The following is a 19,160-nucleotide window of genomic DNA, read 5'->3' as shown; positions in this document are numbered from 1 at the left end:
CTCCGGCGGAAGATCTCCTGCGCTGCGTGCTTGTGCAGGCTAAATGGAGGAAATAGACCCGGGTCTTAGTGTCGTTACGCATTGAGCGGATCAGTGCATTGCTTGATAGGCAAATAACGGGTAATTGAGTTTGGGTGAGATGTGAGTCGCATAGACTGACAGGCACCATGGTGTTTAGATGGGTGTCGCATAGACTGACAGGCACCATGGTGTTTAGATGGGTGTCGTTTTTGTGAATGGAAGACATGCTTGGACATAGAGGGCATGTGTTTCTGCATGTCAGTCCGGGGGAAAGGAAACCTGTTGAACTTGAGCTTTCTGTTTAGGAAGCATAGAGGTATAGCTAGAGGTATATACATATATCAATAGCAGTCAAAATACATTCTTCAATCCGTAGACCTCCCATTTAATGATCGACTGATTCTAACAAATTATTACTAGCAATTAAATAATCAACTTATAATGCTGGTGATTGTATGTCACGGACAGATACAGATAAACACCGGTAGCAGAGAATTTTGTGTTGTACTGTACTATTCTCATTCCAATTCCATGAAATGAAACAACTTTATATAAATTTTGGAAGAAAGCGATAAAATTAATCTTTATTTAAGCAGTAATAGGGTCTACGAAAGTCTATGAAGCATAGACAACCATCAGAGTCTTCACATGTGTCTGAGATTAGCAGAACAGGTCATAATCTATTTCTTGCCTTACACCTAGTGACCTAGCAAGCATGTTGTATCATGGTAGACCACAAAGCATGGCATGTTCTGGTTTCCATGACAACTTACCAGTAAAGCCACTCCAGACACAAAACACTTGCAACCCTTATCACAACAGTACTTTCTAAGCTTTGTTTCTACTCCTTTTCAAATTCCAAATGTATCTCATCTATCATGCAAAATCTTACAAGTATCACACAGCATTTGTAAGTTCAATTTTCAATTGCTCTAGAATGAATACAAACATTTAAAATTTTCCACTTAGTATTTTTTCTATGGCTCAGTGTGATCCTTGACTTAGGTGGTGTAAACAACATTTTTTTTAAAGAAAACAAGATTTCTTTGGTAACATAATTGAAAAGATACATGTATTTGAGTGCACTGTGATCTCCTACAACATGCATGGAAACTAGGCTATTTAGAGGTGTCCTGTAAGTCATGTATACTGTATATCAACACGTAGAACGGACAGTGATAAAGTCCACACAAAGGTAATTAGTTGTTATTGTGTTATAGTTCATCTACAGATTAGTGCTTAATTAGTCAGTAGCCTGTTCTAATACAATCTCTATTGCAATCAAATACTGGTCAAAAGGGGAAAACCCTGACATCGACACTATCCAACATATGGCATATATAATAACTGTGCTCATCTGCATGTATAGTAGGCCTACAAGCTACATATACCTCTTGTAGAGAAACTTAACAATAAACATCATGTAAAATAGTTTTTAAATTGTTTTCAATTATGCATGTCCATTTTCTTTTCTGACATGCAGTTCTTTTTGGATTTTCTATAATTACAATCAATTAGCATTAACAAAAGTTAGCAATTTTATAAGAAAATTTCTCAGACTTATTTCATCAAGCTGGCACGAATATGGAACTAGGGCATGTGAGCAGCAGCAGTGCTATATCACAGGTAAACACAGACGACAGAGGACAGGAAACTGCCCCCTCCTTCTTCAAACTCTTGGGTCAGTAATGAATTAGGGTAATTAAGACAGACATAGTAATCTTTTAACGAGATAACTCGTAAGCTAGGCTCTATAGACAAAACAGGTGTGATATGGTACCTAGGTACAATATATCAATTAGTCTTGCTGGCATGGAAAAGATTCCAGTGGCGTGGATGTATAAAGTCAATAAAAAATAGCTATTGGCAGTTTGATATATGGAAGTCCTCATGAAAATTGCAAATATGTCTAATTTCAATTTATGTTTTTTTTTTTAAATGCTGATATCAAACTATTAATAGTCCTCCAAACGGAATCAACATTCTCCTTTAGAAATATTATTCAAAAGGACAAAATTCTTTATTTACTTTGAATTCAACTTCCTAATATTTCTTGTTGACACAGGACAATTTTAGGAAAATCACTGTCATGTAACCTGGTAAGGACTCTACCCTTTTTACACGCTTTTGCTCTTTAAAAATGTACACACTTCAGTGACTGCACATTGACTGTTATTTGCTAATTCCACCTTTTTATTAATATTCCTATGAATTACTCCAACCAAAATGAGGCAGGTGTTTTTGCATTTAATAAAGCTGTATTGAGATGGGGGGGGGGGATAACCATAAACAAAGAATGTCTTGCTGATCAAAATACTTTCACAAACATAGAGAGTGAGTGGTCCAGATTCTTAAAAGTTTCATGCTACAAGCTAAATGAACCATGACACTCAACTTTTGCAACTTTGCGCAAACTCTCACGCTACGAAAGAGGTCATTATTTTAATACAATCTGAGGAACTTAAAGTTTTGTTGGTGTAAGTGAAAGGCAAGAGACGGGAGAGAGCTTGATACTTACAGAATGTGATGATGAGCTTCCTCTTCCTCGATTACGATTGCCTTGTACTCTCAATGATATCAGATTATCAGTGATCTCACTGATCACCTGATTACTGTCGGCTGCTGGATCCACTAGAGAAAAAAAAGAAGAAAAAAAAAGAAGAAAAAAAAGATGTTTGATATAAGTTAAAACAAAGTCAACATTACATCACAATATACCGGTAATCATATAAGGAGAAAAGGGCAGTCTATATGTACATTCAATTGACTTTACATGTAGGCTGCATTTATAAGTGTGGGTTTCTTTCTGTGCAGAATACAGACATTAATTTAGGGAAACCATAAGTACAAGTTTGCCAACATCCCACTGAAACTCATGGTAAATTTTAATACACATACATTTACATGTAGGCCAATATGTTTTAACTTGATGTAACATGGTTTTGTTAAATGTTGCCTGATTCAGAAACATTCATATAGCATAGGTTGTTATGGCACTTTTCCTAGTTGCATTATCAAACTCAATTGAAACTCTTTTGGCAAGACATTAATCTACATTTGCCACACTCTACCCAGGTGAGGTAAATGGGTACCTGGTAGGATTATTCCTTGAAATGCACTGTGCGCTGATACGGCTGCTGGAGCTAAAGTTAGGGTAATAATTTCCAAAGCTCTTTGGAAGCGCATAGGGACGTTATAGAATGTAATATGCGCTATACAAACACTAAATATTATTATTAACTACGTCATACAAAGGAGCATGTTTAAACATAGATTTGCCACAATGTGGTTTTATAAATTCTCACTAATGCATCCAGGATCCTATGGATGTGTGACGTCAAACTGTGGGCTGCAGACACACAACACACAGATAATATTCTTTTCACAGAATGGCTGAATACCCTTATTCCATAATTAATACAATCATGAAGGTATGGTGGGGCTGAAACTAGTCTAGACACTCAAGAAGCTGCATCACTACTTGTTCAATTAATAATCATTGTATAATGAGGGTAAACTATGCAATTTTCAACAGAAGTATTCTTGTAAAGGTCGGCTGTAGCCTTTCCACATAACTGTGGTCAACCAATCTGGTTGCATAGCAGACAATTTTCTTCCAAACTGTGAGTCAAAATATAAAAACTCACACATATCCAAGGCTAAGATCACAAGAAGTATATCTTTAGTCAATAAACAATACAAGCAGTCCGAGTGGTTTGTAACTTGTATCCGACTATACCATACATGTATTTACAATTCAATTCAATTTTCTAAAAAATCAAGGATAATTAAAATAGAAGCATTTTAGTATTTAGTTACATATATGTGACTTCCAATTCTTTAAAATATGGACGGGATTTTTAGCCATTTGTAAAGCTATCGCCACTTGACATGAAATCTGATCAAGAGAGAGAAACTGAGCGTGAAACCTTAGGTCTTAGATACAGCATGAAACTAAAATAGCTACGGTATATATCTTAAATCTTTATTATTTTTATCACGCACATTCATACAGCTACAGAGCAGGTGGTGTTTACTGTTGTTATTATTTTTTTTTTTTGGTGACCAGTCAAGAATGATTCTTTTTGCCACTAGTATTCACTGTAATGTTCTAGGGGGGGGGGGGGAGGGGGGAGGGGGATATATCACAGGCTAAAGGCTTCATGTACAGTATCTAGTCTATGGTTCAGACCTTAAAAGATCATTAAGTAGAGTTAGTGCATGAAAGTGAGGATGAAGTATCTAGTGAAAACCTACATGTAGTCTACAATCCAGACACCGAATGGTAAAGCATTTGTAAACATACATTTACATGTAAAACAAAGGTACTGAGGAGAAACAATAGTCTATGTTTCAGACCCTGTTTAGTTGCTATGCAGGGTTTGTGACAAAATTTAAAATGTAGTCATCTGAACTCGTCTCTCAGTCACGACCTAGTCAAACATTAGCTAGGGTACTGTATTAGCTATTATTTTCATGAATTTTGCGAATTGCATATTATCGCAAATTTATCAACACACACAAAATATTGCCACCTAATCATTCCAGAGCAAAAAAATATCAACATAAAATGATGTGCTTGCGCCCTCTCGATCGCCAGCAGCATTTGCCTGGCCACTGCCACTACTACATGTACGTCAATGTATATAGCTTGTTGTGTGACAGCGGTTGTAACACTTCCTCAGTGATTCCACTTTGCGCGACAGCAAGTGGGGAAGTTCCCATTTTTTCAAAAAAGTTTTGTACTCTTTAGTAACCCTTATCAACAATTTGAATACATACTTGGTATTCTAATCACCATGCATTATGCTTGCACGCCTGTCTTAAAATCAATCAGCCTTCTCGCTCTATGCAGGTTCGGTACTTGGCTGTATGTGGTACGATGGGCTGCTCAAACTTGTGTGTGTATGGATGTTGGCGTGAGAAAGTTCGTAAATACGTCATGCCCATTCATTAATTCTGCTGTGTGCTATTCGCGAAAGCAACAACTCACAAAAGGTCTCTTAGCCTGTCATTCGTGAAAATACCTATACACCAAAATATCAGCTTACAGAACATGAATGTAGGCAAGGAGAAAACATAGTTTAAAGTCCAGTACCTGCATTGTCCCTATGCATGGTTTGTACTTGTAAACTGGGTTGTATGTACTCGCTTGAGGAGCTGCATGACTTGACAAACTTTCAAAAGTATTTTTTGTTTCTGTTGTGTTTGTTGAGTGGGATGGGATTTTATGAGAGATACAAATATGCCAATTATTTATTACCCCTTGTCGGCCAACCATACGTGTCTAATATCCTTATCTAAAATTACTTCTATAGAATTAAGAGACAAAAGAGCATCCATCCTCCCCCCCCCCCAAGTAAAGGCATAGCATTAAAGTCTGTCAAAGAAAACAATTCATTTCATATTAGGCCTGCACAGATGTTAACTCTGTTAATTTTCACCAGGAAGGTGGGACTGGAAGGGGAATTTGCTTTCATGCAAATATATGCAAATATCAAAGTTATTCAACAAGGTTAATAATTCAACCCAAAATCAAAATACAAGATGAGGTCTTGAAAACTCATGTAGAAAGTGAACAGGATGAGCCCCAGAGCTGAATGTGTTCTAAAGGAAGACCTCGGTAGATCACAGAGTGTCAAAATTATATTACAAGAGGAAATGAGCAAAGCAGATGACCTAGATCTAGATTCTAAACTGTCTGGTAATTCATACTCTGGAAGTACTAAAAAAGAATCTCCAGGTCACACCTACCAGCGCTGGACTTTCCAATTTATAAAAATGATCGGCCTATTCTGATCTTATGCAGGATTTCAAAATCTCTTAAGGCTTGTAGAACCTGGAGGTCCTGTAGTCCAGTGGTTAGATCACTGGACTGAGGATGCAAAGGCTTTGGGTTCAAACCCCAGCACAGCACTTTTTCCTTATCCCTTAAGCAAGGCATTCTATCTTCATTGCCTCTTTCCACTCTTGTTTTAAATGAATACAATGCAAATTTCATTGTCGCTGGATTATAAAAAAAATGTATATAGCAATCTTATCTACATGTATTTTGACAAGACAGAAAAAGGTTTTGAGACAGAAAATTAATGTTCTCCACACTAACCAATTTGGAAAATTTACCAAACATAAAGAGTAGAAGTGCATGTATATCTTAGGACATTAGGACACTTTGATCAAACAGATTAGAAGTTTCTAGTCTCATTGTCATCCCATGTTTGACTGGATGCAGGATGTAACGGATATCATAGTCTATGCCCTACTTCCACATTAAAGGCATTCCCTATGGTTTCATATGTTTGGCTTCTTGGTTGTGATGTGAAAACATCAATAAAATACTAACCGTGGGGAGATCCGAGAAATGCACTTACATTTCCAAGTAAAATTGATATTATAGTTAATGTGCTTTTTTAGTGTGTGCGTTATTTCATAATGTATTACACGCTATACAAGAACTTAATATATAACTATTATTATTCTTTATGCCACTTGTAACTGTTGAAGACACTAAATGAAGCCCAAATGCTGAAGCTATATTTAGTCCTAGGTCTTCTTGGTTTTCCCTCCTCTCAAGAATCAAGATTAACTCCTTTTTGAGTTGTCTGATATGTCATTAATTGTGATCTCTCTTCACATATAAATACTTCCCTTTAAAAGTTTATAGTACCTATTTCAAGTAGAAAGGAAAGAATTGCACACATAAGAGTTCATGCTGGGTTCCTGTATATCCTTCAAGAGAATAAAGAAAAAATTGCTCTGCCTAATGTCTCCATGTTTGCATGTATGGAATGATGAGAGTGGGATATAGGGACACCATACTGTGCACTTAACATCTACTGACCGTAAAAAACACATAGAGCGGAGAAGTAAACAACTAAAGTAAATACAGAAATACAAAAGGTTCCATCATGCATGGCACGGTACTATATCTAGATTCTCATGTACTGTACTGAAACTGACAAAGCATTGGTACTAAATTAAGATTTTTTTTCAATTTTATAGCTCATTTGATCTATTGAAGTATTTCAACCTTTTAAACATTATGTGCCTGCAAGCTGCAAATCTTTCAATTTTCTGTCAAATATCTGGAGCATTTGTAGACATTTTGAGTATACTCTCACAGCTCATGCCGAGTATAGAAACTCAAAGAGAAAATGGCCTTGTGTACTTTTGAACTATGTATTCAGAATTAAGATATATTGTTAGAACCAACCAAATATATCTTCATCAAAACTGGAAGAGCCTTCATGTACATAATACAGACAAGGTCTACATGTACATGTAAACATTTTACAAGCCTATACTAGCAATCAAATCAACAACAAGAATGGCTAGTGAAAATATACAAAGGAGCAAAGAGTGGTTAACCTCAAGAAAAGGCCAAAGCGTTCTTGAAAACTTCATAAGAGCTCTGGTAAATAAAGTAATAAAGTTACCACTGCAAGGAAACATCACTATTATACAAGCAAATATCCCAATACCTATTGTGAACATAATTATGAGAATTGTTATCACGTTGTCAGCTACTTATAATACTCAGCATTGAGTTTGTGCTGGATAGCGATATGACAAGCTATTTTCTGCACCCTTTTTGTTTTAAGAATGGAAAAAATGGCAGAGCCGGTTCAAAAGGGCTCTTGACTTCAGTCAAAGTGAATCAATGAAAATGGTGAGATCTGCCATAACAAATCAGATATCCAGCGGTGAAATGACAAGTATTCCTTCACAAGCAAGCTCCGGTCACAAGTAGAATCAAACTGTTGGATTCTTAACAGGTGGACCTATGGCAATGTGGAATTATACATGAAGCACATCAAATACAGGCCTATAGTTGGAAGTACTGCTAGTATACATGGAAGCATGGGCCTAGTTTGGCTAGAAAGAATGGAAAGGATTTAGCAGTTGAGGCAGAAAAGAGAGACAAAGAAACGGCAGAGTCTGTAAAGAAAGAAAATAAATCAAAATGCGGAGAGAAGATGCAATTTAAAGTAAAAAGTGACAGAGAGAGACAGAGAGACACAGAGAGAGAGAGAGAGAGACAGAGAGACAGAAGCAATATTTTGTATAATTATGTAGCCTTATTATATTTGACATGTGCAGTAAAGAGAGAAAAGAATAAAAAGGGAATGGAAAAAGGTGACATAGTGACATGTACAGACTAGAGAGTACAAGCAAAGAAAAGAGATAGATAGATAGATAGATAGATAGATAGATAGATAGATAGATAGATAGACAAGTTGAAGAGAAAGAAAGAGAGATAGATTGCAGATTGGTAAAAAACCATTATAGCATTAACTCCAAGACTGGATACCGGTAGGCCTTTATTGTCTACCAATCCACATGGTTGAAGAAGAGACGACCCTCTACATTATAGCAAGATGTGTCAAAGAAACGCCACAACAAAACATGACATAAACCGCTGTATATTGCACATAATATTTTAACTGGGAATTCATAACCTGCTCTAATTTCTCTCTAGCCAGCTGACATAAGCTCCAAGAAGTCTTCTTATAAATGTAATCCAGGCTATTGTGTATTTTTGATTGCTCTCTATTCCTTGCAATCTCATAAAGCATGAAGAGTGGATTTGACATTAATCTTCTTTAAGGTAAATCACCGAGAGACATGCACCATTTATTCAGATTTTCTCTACAGATTCAGTTTCATGCACAAATTTAGCAGAATTAATCGCCTGATTCTGAAATGTTCGGTCCCCCCCCCCCCCCCAACCTCAACTTCCCAAGGTGAACCCACAAAAACCCAAAGTTAGATAATGATATATCATGGTCTATTGCTTTTGAGGCATGCTGTTTCTAATTTGTATTCTATTGTATTTCAAAACAATAGTTCTACCTTCATTGCACCCTGGATAAAGGTGATTACGTCTATTGAATGTAGCATTGTTATGACATATCACACGCATTAGAAGGGATATCATAGCAAGCTTATGTGATACATTTGCTGCCAAAAAATGTGACATTTGAAGGACACATTATGTAGCATTCCAGTAAGGAATGTAGACATTGACGAATTCCCTAAATCTGATTGATTATTTAATGTTTATATGACCGAAGTTCTACTGGGATTGCAAATAGGCTCAAATGAGGATTGATTGCTCTAAATTCTTTTACAAGTAGCTAGGAATTAACTAATGCCTTAACGATATCAATAAACAATTTTAGATGTTAAATAGACTCTGTGATATGCCAGTACACCTGGCCATAATATCATATACAATGTGTCAAAATCAAGGCTCCTCTCTAATATACATGTTTTGAAGTGTACATCTTTGACTGAATTCGAAATAATTAAAACAATGTATACTTCACTTCCAAATCGACAATCATTTGAAATTTATAATCATGATTAATTAAGCAAAAAATATGAGGCAATCGAGCAGCTGGTTCAAATCGATAGAACAGAGACCTGTTCTTTAAAAAAAAAATCATTTTCCACTAAGTTTTTAGAAGTATACTGGTAACCGATTTGCTGCGGTACAATCAGGTACAATAGCTTAGAAATGAGCAATGACAGATACACAATGGGCCAATTGAGCTTATTCATAGAAAACACTGTCCCATTACTTAAGTGTGATAAGTGTGTTGGTGCTTTTAGGTATAAATGATTTTCAGCATTCATTATGGGGGTAATTTTATGGCATACACAACCTATTTACTGCATGGTAAATACTTTTGAAATACCCTATGAGTTATGTAGAATTCAAATTAATTTACAATTCTGTTCTTCGTATGGTACTTTTGTAGTCCTACTCTGCCAAAATATTCTCCTTTTTTCCCTCCAATTTGGACACACATAATGCACATACTCTTGTGAAGGTACAATGTATTATAAGAGAGGTAGAACGGCTATCTTTCTTTTCAAACTAAGTTAGAGCTATTCTCAGAACCTTCCCAAAGCCAGACTAATCCCAGAATTTGTTTCCATTTCATTTCATCTTTTGACTGTGAAGCCTGTAAATATCAAGAGAAATCTCAATCTCTTTAATCAATTCTAAAGGGAGATCAGTAGAGCATTCCTTGTGTGACTGAACCTAGCGGAAAGGCATGTTCACATCTTGAATCTCACAGAAAATAAAACACAGAAGATTCCTCCATAGTGGCGTAGCTACCGGGGGCCCCAATCAAATGGCAAGAGAGGTAAAAAAAAAAAAAGGGGGGGTGGAGGTGGTAACACAATCAAAAGATTACATGACCCAACTCACAGGACATGCTCTCACTCGATTCTCTTGTATTTCTTCGACATAGTGAGACCCATTCCCCCCCCCCCCCCCAAAGATAACAGTGCCCCCACACTGGCTGGACCTATGCTATCACTGGTCTTATCTCACATAAGATACAAAAATGTACATTAGCTAATCAGGAAAAATTATGAGATATTCCATTCAATCTAATGCACATGTCCAACTTCAAAATCTCTTTTCATTTGTCTGTCCTAATCTTACTGGAACATTCCCTGCTTGTTCCCACGTACATGTATGTCTACATTAACACTAAAAAACAAACAACAAGTTAAAAGAGAATATTCAGAATAGAAACTTGATAATTTGAACCTTGTATCTGTTCAAACCAAGAAGTTACTAGCATTGTTCAAACTTTGTATTCTCGAAGATACATGGAGTGTGAATACATCAGCTGACATGCAGAAGGAGGTTTAATGTGCATTTTGTGACTAAAGCCAGATAGAAAAGAAGAAAGGAAGAGACTTGATTTCAATACACATCCTAGGGGCAAGGTCTTCCATTCTTTATCATCAGGTATAAAGCACTGCCTTGTTCCAGGATTTAACAACAGTTCTACAAATTGATATCTTTTTGAAATGCAGAACAATAAAACCCCAAAGGTCTGTATATTGACCCCTACTATATTGTACCTCTGCTACTGTACGTGTCATTGGTGACTATCCCAGTGACCACTCTGGTACTGTCTGTCTCTAGACCAATAAGCTTTCAGTTCACTAATTCACAGTATTTTCAATTAAGATATATACAGCTATTCCATTGTGAACACTTGCGTTCCACGGTTTTGTATAAGAACTAGCTATTATTATTATTATTATTACAGCTAATGTAATCAGCTATGATGTGTGATCTCTGATGTAGTGGCATTCTATGAAGGAATATTTCTTTAAAGGTTGAAGATAAAGACCAGTTATGGTCCTGCGATTGCATTGTGAAAAAAACGTTGCGGAATCGATCAGGAAAGGTTGATCATCTAGCATATAAGTATTGGTGTGTACTGCAAGGTCCTGGAATCATCAAAATGATAAGAAATTTGGCCCAGTCTTGGTAAAGTTACAAGCACGTACACAGAAAGATGTATATGGGACTACGCGACATGTGCGCGAAACGTGCGCTATATCTATCAGGTCCAAATAGATATAGTTTATTAAATATATCAATTAGTAGGCGGTTTCTCAGCAAAATTTGTATCATCATGTATTAGTCAAAACATATTCTTTCACATGATTGGTAATTACAAGCTTCCATTTCAATTTTCAAACTGGTCTTTACCTTTAATGTGGAACAATCACCCGGAAATAGTAATAGGCCTATATTGTTGGAGATATATAATCACCTCAAAACTAAGCGAGACATATGGTTAACAAATAAAAGAGTATCAAAAGAGAAACAGATTCCATATATTATCATACGTCCATTATGGTAAACTTCCGTTCAATACAAACTGTATACATGTGAGTGTATCAACTACTCTGCTCCCAAACCAATAATAGCTTTATTTTGAGAGCAAGTTTTGTCATTAAACTTGTGATATCTCTTTACAAATTACAATCAGAAACTGATTTTGACTATATTATACCTTTATGGGATCCTAAATATAAAGAACAAAAACGTGTTGGGTGATTGGTCTTCTTTATACATGTAAGTGTTACATTTTCAATGAATGGTTGACAAAATACCTGAAATGAGTCAGTATAGTCAGACCAAAGTTTATATCATAAAAAAATAGGACCTGTCTAAATATCATCATCTAAATCCATGAGCATTTCACTAAATGAACAATACATAGTTCTACATTACATGGTTGTTTATTTCATTATTATCTACATAATTCCACTAGCATTAATTTAAATCAGTTGTACAGTTTGAAAATACAGTTTCAAAAACAGAACAATATCAACAAAGTGATGGCCAATTGCTCTGAAATCCTCTTAAGCTCAAAGCAAAACTGACCCAAAGACCTAATGATCAAAATTGTCTTTTTTACTAATGGTATTGTCAAATCGAAACCCTTTAAAAAATTCCAACGAAATAGTTTGTTTGTCTAAAAACTCCAAATGGTATGTTATCAAATTTAGGATGATACAAATTGTTACTTATTGTAAATTAAGTGGTTTACAGCATCCTGCCACAATATGGCTGATAATATCTTTTTAATGAAGAGCAACACAGACAATGCAAGTTCTCTTCTCTACTATGCCATGATACTGCACATCGATCAAGTAACATTGATTGTGGTTCTGTAGTGGTAAACTTTGAATTTAATCTTGCCCTACAAGAATGGGCTATTAATCCTTGAAGGACGCCATGAATAAAACAAAGAGCCAGATACCTAGCCATGAGCACCCTATCAGAACATTCATGAACCCAGACTAAACCAAAATCAATCACCGCGCATACCGACAGCCCCCGTAGACCTACAAATGGATCCCTTAACGGCATACCTGAGCATTGTCAGTCTCTACTTTTGTTTTCACCTCAAATTTGCGATCGGACTGGATGCGAGAGTTCTGATTGCTAACTTACTATTGTCCTCTTGTTTGCTAAGTTTGATTGCTTGCCAGCGCCCAGCAGTCTCTCTGTAACAATGAAGTGCCCTTTCTGTGAAGTAACTTCAAATCATTTCTAATGAATCATAACCAATAAGTTTCTTTTCTATAGAAGAAGATAAAAGAAATTGAATTCTATTCTGTCCTGTGGTACATTCTTATATGGAGCTTTCATTCACTGGTGTACTTTCAATCAAACAATTAAACACACTGTTGAAGACTATATAAAGCTTTATCAAGATTCCATTGATTATTTTTAGAGATTCTCTTCTTTAGAACGAGTGAATAATTGGACCGGAAACAGGGTCGAAAACAAAGAAACTGGCAACATAATACCAAAAAGCATTGAAAAACTTGACTGTATAGTCTTGTGTAGGGGTGGAGATTGTTACATGTACTACCAAGTTCTTTTCTCAAACTTTCTCAGTCATTAAACACTTCATGAGGCCTAACCTTAAAAACAATTAGTAAAATCATTTTGACCCAAATAGATAATCCTCATCCCAATACATGCTCTTTGTTCTTTCTCTGTATAGTCAAGTATGTCAATCATCAAATTAATATAATTTACATAATGTGATATATACTTTACAATGATTACTGTACTCACAAGTATAAGCAAGTTTAACATTTTATGCCATGATATGAATGTTAAGAACTAGATTTTGCTGTTCACAGAATCTTTGCTAAAGAAACCTCTGTATTTCTTTTAAATGTGAATCTAAATTTTAGCTTTAAATGCAAAAAGTAATCTGAATATTTAAAGAAAAAAAAATTATTTAGAAAAATTAACACTTTGTATCTAATATTGTCATGTAATCTCTAACTTTGATCAGGATTTACATCATAAAGCTGATAACTGAACTTCATTTATAAATTGGCATTTCATTACATGTTTGTAACCTTTCCAAAGCCACATGTGCCTATACAAGAAAAGGCCTGTTGATTGTTTTCAATGATTTTGCCGGAAATTGAAACTCATTCGTCCCACCTATGTTCTTAAAGTGAACAAGCCTAATGGTGTGGAATTCCAACGAGTTGCTGAGTGTTTGGTTATTTTCTCATCTTGTGAACCAGACAGACACTCCCCCAATCAAATAACATGTCGTGTTCGTCTGCATGTATTTTTTAATGTAACTATCTAAACCCACTGGACATACATGTATGTATTCCACTCACACATCATTTAACTCCTACACTACCATCCACATTGAACATAATGGAGAGAAATAAGAGCAGAAAAGTTTATCAGTACAAGATGGGTTAATTATCACTGTGAGGAGCTCATTCCAAGCCCACGCATAGGTCGAGGGTCAACATACATGAGCTTATGGTTTCATACAGCAGGATATAAGCTGGAGGTGTATTCATGTTGAGCAGAAGCTAGGAGCAGCATAATAAACATTCCTTCCCAACCAGAAGCAGAGAAAAAAAGCAGAAAAATATGAACATATTTGACCACGTCTTCCTTCCATGTTTAATATCAAAGTTTGTTTCTCAGTACAGCTTTATGAAAAATGACTTGCATCATTTATTATGACATAAATCAGAAATCATTTACAAATAAAAAAAACAAAACATGTCTAGTTTATTGCCTATTTTCAACAACCAAAAAGGTGACATATGGTAAAAACTTTTGTTGAAGTACAGTGACTTTATGATGATTATTCCATCTTTTCTCTTTTTATTGATATGTTTGAAGGCTATTTGAGGATATGATTCTATTTGTAAAATAAAGGATTTGATTCCAAAGATGAGTTTCATGAATCATAATCTGAAGGTCTATAGCTGCATTTCTACTGAAACCTATTGTTCTGCATAGTACTATGAACTTCATTTTATGACAATTTGGATGGCTGATGAACTAGATTCGACAACAATAACTAATTGTTAAACACTGAAACTGCTCTACTTCACCAATCTGTCAAATGAATTTGTCGCAACAACAACAACAACAAATTGTATAATCTAGTAATGACTATCAATACATTAAAAAGAGTATCTCAATATAGATGTAACTCGTCATGAAGGAATAGGCCTATATACCTGTAGTTCATATAAAACAGGTCAGAAACCATACCACGCAGAAGACCAAAAAGGTCTTTTTGGTAAAATGACTCCTAAATGACATCTGATACATGCGTAGGAGGATATTTTTCAACATCTCATTTTGACATTTAACAAGCTGTCAAAAAAGTGAAAAATAACATTCAAATTCACCAATTGTGAAGAGAATAATATACAGTTATCAAAGAATTCTTTGTATCTTACAAATTGTGTGCTGAGAGGCTATAACTAGAAGGGTATTTATTCTATGATTAGTTGTGTTAAAGACCCTCAGGCTATTTATGCCGTGTAAGTTATACTTCTGATTGCTTCTGTGTGTTACAAACACCAGTGACAATTGCTTTGCAGTAGAATTTGCTACGTTAACAGAATTCCTACATGTGTGTAACTTCAGCCCTAGACCAAACACTATTCCTAACCCCAACCCTAAAGTTTCCTAAACTTAGCTCTAACCTATATATCTTTGGTGAAATAAACCTGGAGCAAATGTTGAGGATAAAAAGAAATCTCATCAGAATAAGCTACCGGTAGTCTTGTTTTTAACAGTGGTCATAGTGCACTGTCAAGAATTAATTTTAATTTAAAATGCTTAAATTTTTTGTTTCGTTATCAAAGTGGGCATTATAAACATATTACATGGAAATAAATGTTACAATAGGGCCATTTACATGCACACTGGCAACCAAACATGCCAAAGTTGCTAGGCAACTACGCCAAACCAGAAAATATACCAAGCCAGAAACATTCCAAGCCAAGTGTGTGATTTTGTTTAATGTCTGTGCGATGTTTGGTAATGTAAATGGTAGCAGCTGAAAAATTGTGATGTTTGTCACGTGACTTTCGGCACTTCCGGATTGTTACCAATTTAATGGCAGTCCAAGGTCAAAGGTCAGGAAAAACTCCACATGCCCATTACCAACCAAAACACGTCAAAATATCACTGAGCTTTTCAGTCGGTGATGTTTTAGCGCAAAAAAAAATATTCAAAAAAAATCAAAATGTTTTTAAAATGAAGTTTAAGACAGTATAAATGAGCCTAATGAGGGTAGTAGGTTACCCATATCTGGTCAAAGGTGAGGTGGGGGAGGGGAAGGGGAAATAGCTGTTCTTAATCTATATTAAGAGCTGGCTATTAGAAACTGTTCTGAACTTCAGATACTAAACTTGGCCCTTTCACACAACAAGAATGCAGATAAATGAACCACATCCATGAACCATATAATAACAGGTACGGCGCAAACATAGAGAATAACTAAAATCCTACAAAGAACTAATTTTGGGAAAGAGAATAAAACTAGAAAGCCTTGACTTTTGAACTTGTTCTTAATCTACAAATATGAATTTCGATCTGATAAGAACAACAATGAGATCAGTTAACGGAGGATGAGCATGTAAGTACAAAGTTGATTGGGAATTCCCAAAGGTTAAAGATCAATTGCATTCCATTCACGCAAATTCTTTTACAAGTTTATTACTGCCACAGGAAATTTTAAATGAAATAAGATTATGGCAGGCATTATGTGAAAACATTTATCTTCTAGACATTGGATTCTGCAAATTAAGGTAGGTTCGCCCGTATCACAATAGAAAGAGGAGTGTGTTATTGCTTACCCATTTTGATGGTTCACCGCATAGCCAAAGGTATGAAGAAAAACAGCTAGATGTAGAATGATATAAACCTGGGTATTAATCCAACAAGATGAAATGCTATACACCTGTATACAAAGAGAAAGAAAAAGAAGAGAAATGCATCATTAAGTATCAAATCAACAATTGAAAGACCTCCTACATTTCAATGGGGCAAATTCAAGAGGATTTTGTCCAACATCCTGAAGAGATAACACACTTACAGTTATATCCGTGTTGTACTTATACCTTACCGTATACACAAACATGGGACATAGGTAACATTGAATTACAGGTACTGATATGTTCACCGTGTTTGGTGAAAAAGGAAATAGATAATGCATCAATTTTAATTTGATTTGATGTTCAGGCACACAATTAAATGGGGCAAATTCAAGATAATTTTTTTTCAATATGCTGAAGAGATGACATTGATTTGATGATCAGACAACAAAAAACAGGAGTCAATATAGCTGATGACCTTGCTTGTAACTCCTCATGCATCAATTAGAAAGCTATTGTTTACTTTATGCAAATGATCTACAGGCATCAATGATTATATGGCCCCCAAATGCACTACAAATAGGTTAAAGGGAATTTCATAAATTCTTTATAACAATAAAATCTCCTACAACAGCTTATCTGAGTGTCACTCACGACTGCCTATCTGAAAAGATTTTAAAAGTAACATAAAAAAGGACTATAACTTATGCTGTTACTCAGTCACTCAGACAGCAATATGGAAAAATAAAGAAGACTTTGGTCTGTAGCACAAACTAGTTCCACACTACTGAATGTAAAATCATTTAAAGAGTGGTCTGTGACAAAGACTAGTTCTAAACCACTGTCTAAATATGATGTGCATGTCAACATATGATGGGAAATATCAATACATATCACCCCCGTACCTCCGTTATGTGCCTCCATTATGTACGGCTAGATGGGTATACTCATGTAAATCAAGTCTAGTCTTTCAATAATAGTTTTCTTTAACAAAAAAATAAGTTGCTTAATCAAGACTCTGGTATGAGCACGGCTGGTACAGTACACATACAAGTACGGTAAACACCATTTAGCGCATGTAGACGTTACTTCAAATAATTCATTTCATTTCATATACATTTCAAAATAGGGTACAAGTTAATTTTTGTGTGATACAATAACAATCAATAATACATCATAAATAACATAAAGACAAGTGGTCAATGTAGAGTAATGATTTATCTGAAAGAAATATGATGGGGCCTACATAAAAGCAAGCTTGTAAAGATGTAGGCCCCAGTGAAATAGTTTGTGGTAATGAATGGAGGATGGATATAAATAGTGACCAGTCCAAATGAATCCAAAAATATACAAGAACTGAATACCATTATTATTATTATAATATGATGCTAGCTATCTACAAGTCTCTTTTCTAGACCACCAAGTCAATATGTATATGACTTTCATGATGAAAAGGTAAGCTTGCATTGCAGACAAAATATTGGCAAAGAATGTGTTTGCATATTTCATGTCTCCACTATGCTAACACAAGAACCAGTGTTTTGATCATACAACCCTATCAACAATCGTAACATATAAAAGGTCTCAGCATTCACAGGCAGGAATAGGTCTTATTTAGACAAATATTTCTCACATCTATTCCATGAATTTCATGCAGAAAAACCTCAGAAGTATCTTCCTTTTCCAAATATGACACAGGGTACTTTTGGCAACTAGTTTATGGGATGTTCTAGCAGGAATATGCCTGGATCACCCACTCAAATTACTTCATTTTTTAAACTGTATTTTATATCTAAATGGCTAGAACTAATTGTTGCATATTTCCATATTTGATTTAGTCAAGTCTATTTACAAGTATGTATATTATAAATTTTCCTAACTAGAAAGGCCAGAGTAATATTTGATAAATTCACACACAGTTGTAAGTCACAATGCAGTCTGTAAATCAAGCCTAGGAAGACTTTGCTCACATTGAACTTGGTGAGCAGTGTGCATGCACTATTGAGGTGCTAATATTATCACTTGTTGCTTTCTCACAGCATGCATCCTATCTAGTCTTGCCATTCAGACAATACCAAATGCAAAAACAGGTTGGAATATCTTGAATTCAGGAATATCTTGAATTCAGGAATATAGAACTCAAAATAAAAGGTACAATTTCAAGTTTGAAATTGTTGGGGGTCCAGACTTCGATTTGGGGTGGTCATGTGGCTGTCCTAAGCACCTGTTAGTGTTGAGCCCTACCCTACCATGAGTACAATTAGCCCTAAACAGCTCACATTGGAACAGGACAACTATACATTGCATGAGCTCCGTGGACAGCCAACAATGATGCATTTTGTCAACCCTAGAATAGGCAAGGATGGTGTACTCTCTTGAAAAATATTCCTCATAATTATGAGGAATATGGATTTCATTTTTCATACATAAATACTCCTGTCCGAGGCATGTTTGAACTGTTCTTCTTTCCTTTCAAATGTTTGTAAAAATACTTTGTATGACAACCAACACAATGTAACACAGCTTCCTGGTGGAGGGATTAAACAGTCTCTCATAGAAACAAATATTTCTTGGAACCTCTTCAATAAATACGGGTACTACGTTTGACTTTGTATTGATCATATTGTATATATATC

General features: G+C 35.4%; 1 protein-coding gene across 1 annotated transcript in view; it reads right to left on the bottom strand.

Moving 5' to 3' along the window:
- Positions 1-19,160, bottom strand: part of LOC577291 (mitogen-activated protein kinase kinase kinase 2) — a 58,532-nt gene that overhangs the window by 17,832 nt on the left and 21,540 nt on the right. The window contains exons 3-4 of the mRNA XM_003724662.3: positions 16,507-16,610; positions 2,540-2,652 (exon numbers count right to left, since the gene is read on the bottom strand). Coding sequence (XP_003724710.1) covers positions 2,540-2,652; positions 16,507-16,510 — 117 coding nt within the window. The 5' untranslated portion in view covers positions 16,511-16,610. The remainder of the gene's footprint in view (positions 1-2,539; positions 2,653-16,506; positions 16,611-19,160) is intronic.

The sequence above is a fragment of the Strongylocentrotus purpuratus genome, unplaced genomic scaffold, assembly GCF_000002235.5.
Source record: "Strongylocentrotus purpuratus isolate Spur 01 unplaced genomic scaffold, Spur_5.0 spur5_scaffold_7, whole genome shotgun sequence".
In the NCBI taxonomy this organism is placed as follows: Eukaryota; Metazoa; Echinodermata; class Echinoidea; order Camarodonta; family Strongylocentrotidae; genus Strongylocentrotus; species Strongylocentrotus purpuratus.
This window is presented reverse-complemented; position numbering and strand designations above follow the sequence as displayed.